This window comes from Penaeus chinensis, chromosome 38, assembly GCF_019202785.1.
Source record: "Penaeus chinensis breed Huanghai No. 1 chromosome 38, ASM1920278v2, whole genome shotgun sequence".
Classification (NCBI taxonomy): domain Eukaryota; kingdom Metazoa; phylum Arthropoda; class Malacostraca; order Decapoda; family Penaeidae; genus Penaeus; species Penaeus chinensis.
In genome coordinates, this window is record NC_061856.1 from 11,441,806 (window position 1) to 11,451,805 (window position 10,000).

Genomic DNA, 10,000 nt, shown 5'->3' on the forward strand with positions numbered 1-10,000 from the left:
ATATATATATATATTCCATTTGTATTCCAACATCTGAATCTGAAAAACTCACGAGTATCTTGACCTTTAGATCACAACAAGCATCACGCACGACCGTACATCACGGCAAAAAGTCATCAAGTACAAATGACCATTAAAAGCAATTGGATCTGCGCGTTCCCTAAGACCGTTTTTACAAGTACCTCAGAGACGATTCGGAAATGAAGAATGACACGAGATGAAGTTGTGACGAAGTTGTGACGAAGTTGTGACGAAGTTGTGACGAAGTGGTGACGTAAAAACAGGGTCGGAAAAGGCCTCGGTGACTGGAACAGCTTAAAACAAATCCACGTTTATTTTTTATTTATTTATTTATTTTTTTTTTTTGCCATGGGTCGTCTCGGAAAATGCGGGGATGAGGAAATGCAAAGAAAGATAAGTCGACTTTTCGTGTCAGCATAGGGAGAGGAATCTTGTACTCGGTTATGCAGATTTGATACACTTGCATCATATGCTCACTTATGTACATATGTGTGAATTTGTGTACGCTTCTCTCTCTCTCTCTCTCTCCCTATCCATTTCTGTCATTCTCCCTTTCTATTGTTCTCTTAAAAGAGATAAATTGAAATACAAGATTCTGAAGAAAAAAAACTAAAATTTTACATAAAATATACAATACAGGATAAAATTATATAGACAAAGGAATTAACTACATGAGCTCAAAGGATAACAGCTCCGCATGAGTAGAAGTCAGCGCAGTCAATACGGGCCATCGTTACACACAAACGCATGGCCACGCATGGGCGCTTGCAAGCACTGTACCCATACAGAGAGAGACGCACAGTTCAGCGGTGACCGAACAGCTTTCTCCTTATTCCTCAACCGCGAAAGAACCTTTTTCCGTGAGGTAACATTTCGAATATCACTTTTCCTTGCTTTTACCCCTCCCCCTCCTCTCTCGCTCTCCTTATCTTTACTTCTTTTACTCGAATATTCGCGTGTCGAGTTTATGTCAATCACGTGACCTACATCTACGTGGCAAAAATGTCGAGTCGCATAGAGTAGGACCTTGTTGGATAATACTGCCGAGTGACGCCACACCTATTTTACTTTTCTCTCTTTACAGATGGACTTTTTATATTTCGTTCGTAGTTTTAACGAGCCTTGTCGCATAACCTTAAAAAATCGAGACTGGAGCACTTAGATTCTAGCATTACCTGTTTGGTATAGTAATAAAACCCGTGGGAGTTCTCAATAATTATATCATCTTCCCGTTATTACCTCAAAACTTATATATATATTTTTTAATTGTTCGTTTTTCTTTCTCACCTTCCTCGCTTTAGAATCGCCAGCGAACTGCAACAGCTTCCCATAGACCCGTTGTTTTCCCCGCGGCGGATCGATTCCAAGGATCGTTTTCCCGCCCAGTTATCTTCACTGCGAAGTCACGTCCGACGCGATGACCACAAGACGATTATTTCTTTTTGAATTGCGTGGAACTGTGAAGGTCATTAACGCCGTAGATTTATATAAGAAAATGGAAGGAAAAAAAGATACAAAGAAAACAAAATATCGTGGCAAATATGAGTCTCGACGACAATCAATCTCGAATGGAGATGAGGGTGGTTGTTTAATGTTTATATAAAACATCTTTAATATACATCTAACGGCAACGTTAAATATTCTGCCTTTTTTGACAATGTAGAAACATCTTAAAGGCATTTAGAAGTATCTTTCACAGATTCCTACTGTTATCGTAGTCAAAAAATAAATATAAAATAAGGAGTCTCAACCTCAGTTTTATAAAAATACAAAGCTTTTTAACCGACTTTTAAAATATAACACCCAACCGCTAAGAAATCCTTCCTTTAATCAAAGACCCCGTATGATTTAGAAAATGTATGGTGGCGCATGGGTGTTGTCATATCCAAAATTTCCCTTCACTCTCGGCGCGCTCCAGTGGTGTGCATACAGCCACAATCAGCAAGGACACTTTCATCCCTTCTTTCTAATATTTTCAGTATTCAGGGCGTTAATATAAACGTGTCATTAGCCCCAGCGTTCCCAGTGAAATGTGAAAACCGCAAATCAGTGAATGAAAAGTGCGTAGGGAGGAAAACGTAGGCGTCATTACCATCAGTTGCTTTATTTACTTATTATCTTTGTTATTTATTGATTTGCAATTCTTTGTTTTGTTATTTATTTGCAAACAATAAATCGTTACAATCAAGGAAAATTATTTAACTATCTATACCTGCATCTATCTAAACATAAATTTACATTAATATGTATGTATGTATATATATATATATATACATATATACATATATATATATATACACACACACAAATGTGTCTGTGTGCGTATGTGTGTGTGTGTGTGTGTGTGTGTTTGTGTGTGTGTGTGTGTGTGTGTATGTGTGTGTGTGTGTGTGTGTGTGTGTGTGTGTGTGTGTGTGTGTACATATAAATGTATATATATGTATATATATTCATATGCATACATATATATCTATATCAATCTATATATATCTATATTTTTTTTCTATATGCGACGGTAGACAGATTGATAGATTGATAGACAATTAGATAGACACACATATCTATAAGTTGATGGACAGACAAATAAACAGGTAAACAGATAAATAGAGAGACATTCACAGATTAACAGACAAATAGAGAGGCAGATAAACAGGGTAATAGGCAGATGGACATATTGAGAGAGAGACATACATACAGACAGATAGATAGACAAATGGATAGATCGATAGCTGGACAGACAGACGGATGAATATGCAGGTACACAGGTAGATAGCTCGATAAATTAAATAGATGAACAGACATATATATAGGCGGACGAACTCATATACATATATATAGAGAGACGGACTGACAAACAGAGAGATATAGACAGACAGATAGATAGACAAACAGACAGACGGATGAACAGCTAGACAGACAAACAAATAGATACACAAGTAGATAGACAGATAGATAGAGAGACGGATAGGGAAATATACATACCTACACACACACACACACACTCTCACACACACACACACACACACACACACACATACACACACACACACACACACACATATATATATATATATATATATATATATATATATATATATATATATAAACAGACAGATATATCAATCAATAAATAGACAGACAAAATTACATACAAAAAGATACAGAGGCAGACAGACATAGATACACAGATACGGGAAACGCAGACCCGGAAAGAGGGCCGTTGCAGGTGGCCACTCAAGGATTAAAAGGAAGGACCATAATCTCTGGAGTTGCCTTTGGACGTCGCGAAGCAGAGCGTTATGTAACCTGGCAACCGAAGTGAATGAAAGTGAAATTTCTCAATATTGTCTGAGTTATCATAGGCTGAGGGTTCTTTCATACAGTTACGGAGCAGTGTGATTCGGCAGCAACAAAGAATCACAGGGGTTAAATGTGTATTATGTGTCGGAAAAGGGTTTGTAGTGATATAGCCTATCCTGACTTTTACCTACTCACGAACTTGTTTTGTAATTTTACTTTTTCTTGTATTACAAATATTTGAATGTGTGATTTGTAAAAAAAAAAAAATATATATATATATATATATTCAACTCAAAATGTATATTTATTTACACGATAACGTTGTTTTCTTATTGTCAAAAGTGTTTTGCATTTTTATGGAAACCTTACAATTATACAAGCATTTTCTGTAAGTTTATGGTTGCTTGTTATAAACGTCAATCGGTTAAACGCGGTTCTATATATTTTTGTTATTCTGATATCACCCAGGTTTAAGTCTAAATACGATGATAGAAATGCCTTTTTGCTACGAAGTATCATCCTGCTAAAAGGGACTTATACCGCCGTCAAACGGGGAAACGGTCTAGTCACGTCTCTATTGAATAAACAACCACACTCTCGTGATTAACACAACTGACAGTAACAAATCCAAACAATTAAATGATGACCTCTGAGATGTGTAACGTCTGGCGATCTGTTAATTGTTTTACTGAGTATCTTCAGACGTGCGAATAAAACCCCAAGTGCGACGTTGCCACCTTTAACAACACCAAAGAAGAGGTCATCACATCTATAATATATATATATATATATATATATATATACACACTCACACACACATATATATGTATATAGATATACATGTATATATGTATATGTATTTGTATATATGTATACATGTACATGTATATATGTATATATGTTTATATATGATGATGATGATGAAGATGATGATGATGATGATGATGATGATGATGATGATGATGATGGTGATGATGATGATGAGGATGATGATGATGATGATGATGATGATGATGATGATGATGATGATGATGATGATGATGATGATGATGATGATGATGATGATGATGATGATGATGATGATGATAATAATAATAATAATAATAATAATAATAATAATAATAATGATAATAATAATAATGATAATAATAATTATTATTATTATCACTGATATGTTTGTAAATACTTTTGTTATTTCTTGTTCTTCTTACTTCCCTATTATCATTGTCTTCATTATAATAATAATTATAATAATAATAGGAATAATAATATTAATAATAATTACAATAATGATAATAATAATAATAATAATAATAATAATAATAATAATAATAATAATAATAATTATTATTATTATTATTATTATTATTATTATTATTATTATTATTATTATTATTATTAATAGTATTATTATTACTATTATTATCATACTATTATTATAATGAAGACAATGGTAATAAGGAAATGAGAAGAACAAGAAATATCAAAAATATTTACAAAAATATCAGTGATAATTTGACTTAGACAAACTAGATACACTTTAACCAACAGTTCCAGAAATTACGTCCGTGTTCCTACCGTCGTCGGGATCAGGTGTAAACATCATGGCGTCGTCTGCGGGAACCGAGAAGGCTCTCTCGCTGTTAAGAAGGTTGCCCAGAATCGGATTATCGAATCTGAAGCCAAATCCTGGTGCTCATAAGAATGTATGGATATTATTTGTTATTTTGGTGTTTTATTACTAAGTGATAAGTATTTTGAAGAGTGTAATGCTTATGTTTTCACACAGTAACTTTCGTCCTTACCGGTAGCTGTTGCAAATATATGTAACTTATAATTGTTACTTGCCACATAGCTATGAAATCAATATGGTCATTTTTCGGAGAAAGTACGGGTGGCCATCTCGTACGAAACAAACATTTTTCTAGTTGATTTCATTGTGTGTCGCACGTTTTCAACCTTCATTTCAACCGCAAACCGTTTCAAAATTCAAGGTTCCTCACTTATTTCTATTAAAAGGGGGCTTCAACCCCGGTAACCCCTACTTTAGGGGGCTGTCGCTCCCTTATCCCCGCCTGGGACAACAAATCTTTTCCTAGTATTCACGGCAAGATAGAGCCAAACTTAAAACGAGAAATCCTTGGCAACACTGCCTGATAATTGGAAAACATAGTTAAGAATAACAGATATTATCTTGAATATAGAATAACAGATATTATCTAGGATATTATTTGTTTGCTGATATAATGTATAGAGAAGAAATGTTTTGGATTGATGAGTTTTATCAGTATCTGGTGTCAAAAGTAAGGTAAGCACACCAGTACTAATATTAAAATTTGACCATCAGTATTATTTGATCTTGTTAATATAGACAATGGGGTAGGGGTTTGCTTTTGAAACAATTTTGATGTTTTTCTGTAGAAAATCGACTTAGATTTATGAATTCTGGGCAAATGAATGATTAAGGAGATCTAATGACCATTTCCACTGACAATCTTGGTATGATAGTCTCAATAGCAGGGAGGGCATGAAATATATAATGGAAATGATTGGGAAAGACAGGCTAATACTTCTGTTAAGAAACTCTTAGTGTGGCTGTACATAATTATCTTTAATTACTCTCCATGATCTTTTTCCTTGATTTGTGGCATTGCTGTTTATGTTTACAGATTATTTCTATTACCATGACTGTAACTTTTTCTAGTCTACACATATATCATCGTCAATGTTGACAAGAGCTCCTTTGAATTTTTTATCTTTTAACCCAATGGCGCTGGGGAAAATGAATAAAAAATGGGGGAATGCTATGCTCATTTTCTATATTTTTGTGAAATGGCTCTGCTAGTGCTTAGCCATAAAGGAGTCAATTAGTAGACCTTGTGACCTTACGTGATTTGAATTGGTGAGTAAAATGTATTTTTTACTAATGCTATGAATATCATTGGTGTTATTTTTGTTATAAACATTATAATTACTATAATGTTATAAACTTTAGTAACAGCAAGATAAGATAACGTAAAATATTTTTGTAAATCAAAGAAGGGATAAACAAGCAAGACATGCAGTATTCATAATTGGCTTATTGGTGACTTGATACAAGTGTAGCCACCTATGTGTAAAAACAATCAAACAAGTAACTCACAGTGGGCATAGCACGTACATACACGTCATGCCTGTCGGCATTGGGTTAATTTAAATTTGGCCAATAATAAATCACAAAATGTATTTTTTTCTGTGACCACTCAAAGTGTGTTGCATTAATCTAATCTTTTTAAGGATATTTTCGTACATAATACAAATGACAAATATTTTTCATAGCAAAAAAAACATATATATTTTTTTATACTGTAGTTTTCTAAACAAACATTTCAGGTTTTTTCCTGATTAATTGATAAAATATAAAATATTTATTAATGTCGATGTTAAAACCATCCCTCCTAATTCAATTTCCAAATTTTTTCTACCATTTTATGGTCCAAAAATATAAATTGATAAAATTAATTGATTTTGTAATGTTTTCACTTTTTTCCCTTTCTGTAACAGTAAGATCTCTTACTTGTATACTGAAAATGGCATATTGACTTTGAGGAAAATATAGAAGTATATAGTAAAAGTGGCCAACCTGAAGCTCTCCATTGCCATGTATTCAAAAGGCAGCCATTTGTGGCAATGTGATGTAAGATTTTCAGTGAATTGGATTTCAAAGTAATGCTTGTGTGACATCCCAAATGCACCGTGTCATTAGCCTTTATAGCACTTGCAGAAGCAAACATTTCATGTTTGGTGGTAGGCTTATCTCAAAATTGCCATTTTTGGACATTGGCAATTATAGCTGTTGGCCATAGATTTAACGTTTTAACATTTTAGAATAAATAACTTTCCAGTGCAGAGTGCAAATCAAGTAGATGTTTAATATTATAAATTGTTAGAAATACATCTACCAGCCATCATATGTGGTATTTATTAATTTAATTTCATTCAATATAATTGCATTTAACACTTTTCATTAGTAAATTGTACATGGCTTAACTAACAAGTTTAGGTAAAGTGGACAATTTGAATGTACCATATTGAAAAAGGCATATGTACAGTACTGGCTCATATGTAAAAAGTTACATTTTTCCATATAATGGATGAAAAAAATCCTTTCATGGTAGCATAAATTTTGTGTTCCTTTTTTTCCAAAAAATGACAGAATATGATGTGATAAGGTAGATTAATCTTAAAATTTAAAATCAAACTCTGCACAGGTAACTATTTTTAGGTATATATAACTATACTGATACAATTCTGAATTTTATCCTGTTATCTTGTTGCAGAAAACTCGTAGCCGTGGCATACATGGAGGCAAGACACATGGGGCAGGAAGCAAGGGTTCAGGGCAGAGGCAAAACTTCATGAGGCTCGGTTACGAGACAGGGAACAATCCTTTCTATCTCCGATTTCCATGTCAGAACTACTATAAGGGGCATCAGTAAGTATCCTATCATAGGGATTTCAACTTAAAGGATTTCATTGTTTCAGCAGAAAATTATTTCAAACAAATAATTAAAGATTCATCAATCATTTTGCTAAGCCTTGTAGTATCCTATATATCCATTTCACAGCATCTGAAGTATTTAAGGGTCCTTGTTATAAAAGAACTTTCTCATCCTTCCTTAGTCTTCCTTCTGCCAAGTAATGTTCAGATAAAGAGACTCCTTATATTAAAAAGCAGGTAGTTCTTTTGATCTCAGTTGTTTCTGATATTTCCACTGAAGCTGAAAATAAAGAAGCTAATCCTTTACAATATGGACATACTAAGTCCCCAACTACCATGCCACCAAATGTATTAAACAATCTACTTGTCATGACTGGGCATGTCTGCCTGAGGGGAGGATTGATAGGGGGCTTTGTCTCCCAGCACCACATGACAAAAACTGGCTTCACCATGGTATGCACAGCAAGATATTATTTCTTGTACCAATGACACCAACTTTTTGCCTCTACAATAATATCATCTTCAGTTTGCCATAGCTTAGTGCATACATATCATAAAGATTAACCAAAAATAATAGATCAAATAAAGATGAAGAGAGTTAAGCACACGTTTTCCAGAATTACCTTTTTTTTCAGTCTGAAGTTGTCATATGTACCATTATGTATGGGAAGGCTGCAGATGCTTGTGGATACAAACCGTTTGAGAACAGACATCCCAGTTGATCTGACTCAGCTGGTTGCCACAGGTTTGTTCTCTGTTCATCCAGAAGAGAAAGAGGGAGGAATTATGCTAGAAGATGATGTAAGTCTGTGTTGTCATTTCTAAATGTTATTTTTATTTTTTCTGGGATTGCAGAAAAAAAATGAAAGCCTTGTGCTAAGATAATTCTCATTATTATGGGAGAGTCTGATGATGTATTATCCATAAATATGTTGAATTTAGGTGAATTCAGTTTTTAATTTTTCAAAGGCAAAAAATTTGTTTGTATATCTGATGAAAAAAATGGTTTTATTCTTGCAGGGCATGGATCACTTCCAGACCAGAATGAACATTGAGGTGCAGTGGGCAACTGAAGCAGTTATTGCAACAATTGAGCGTAATGGAGGAACCATCACCACTGCATATTATGACCCTGTTGCTCTCGGTGCTGTGTGTAATCCTATGGCCTTGTTTAAAAGAGGTGTGTTAACAGTTTCCAGAAAAAGTTATGAAAAAGGAACTGTATGTTTGTTTTTTGTAATGAAAAATAAAATAAAAAATGCATATATAAGTGAAGGCACAAAATTAGAAAAAAACTCATATTCTAATGGTCACGCTTCTTTGATGAATCATTCTGAGACCTTGATAATACAATGCCTATTTTTATTTTGTTTTATATAGAAAATTTTATGATTACATGCTTAAACAAGGTTTATAACATTACGCAGTTTTGTTTACGACACACTCCACATGTGGATATCATTTTTTTCAGTATACTTAAACAGTTTTTTGTTTCACAAATTTTGTATTCCATATGTACAATACACAATGACATTGGTAAGCCTAACAGTTACGGATGAACAATGTTTTCTGCTTTGATCCATTAAATTGCTTCCTGTTTTTTTTTTATATGAATATATTTTTTTAAAGATAGTGTGCAGCATAGTCTGCTTAAATTATTTCATCCTGCATTCACTTCTCTGGATTTTTTGGCTTGTCTCAAAACAGTGATGTCATGACTACTAGATGTATAAGAACTACAAATGAGTTGCCATGCACCACCATTATTTATATATACCCTAAAAATTCATAATCACAGTCTTTGGTGTATTGCTACATATTCATTTGGATATTCATTTGCATATGCATTTCTAATATTTCTTGAATAATAATTTAAGTTATTTCAGATAACACCTAAATCTTTCAAATAATCTAATCCTTTTCATTAATATTCTTTATATAAAACAAAATACCCCTTGTTGTGTTGTCCTTAAATTTCCTGGGGAAAATTATATTCAGAAACAACACTGTGTCAAAACATTTACTTCCCATTTTGTATTTGAAACTAATGTGTATTGGCTTTTATCCTGTCACATTTTGTTTCACTGTGGAGCAATTAGTAACTGCAGAAATTTCAATACACAAAAGTGATTACCTCAGTTGTGGAACCATGATTTTGTCTAAGTATATCAATGTGGCATGAAGTTCTATTTATAAAAT

General features: G+C 33.4%; 1 protein-coding gene across 1 annotated transcript in view; it reads left to right on the forward strand.

Annotated features, from left to right (window-relative positions):
• Window positions 1–4,904: 4,904 nt before the first annotated feature.
• Window positions 4,905–10,000, forward strand: part of LOC125046040 (39S ribosomal protein L15, mitochondrial-like) — a 6,574-nt gene continuing 1,478 nt past the window's right edge. The window contains exons 1-4 of the mRNA XM_047643638.1: window positions 4,905–5,027; window positions 7,641–7,795; window positions 8,437–8,602; window positions 8,822–8,981. Coding sequence (XP_047499594.1) covers window positions 4,926–5,027; window positions 7,641–7,795; window positions 8,437–8,602; window positions 8,822–8,981 — 583 coding nt within the window. The 5' untranslated portion in view covers window positions 4,905–4,925. The remainder of the gene's footprint in view (window positions 5,028–7,640; window positions 7,796–8,436; window positions 8,603–8,821; window positions 8,982–10,000) is intronic.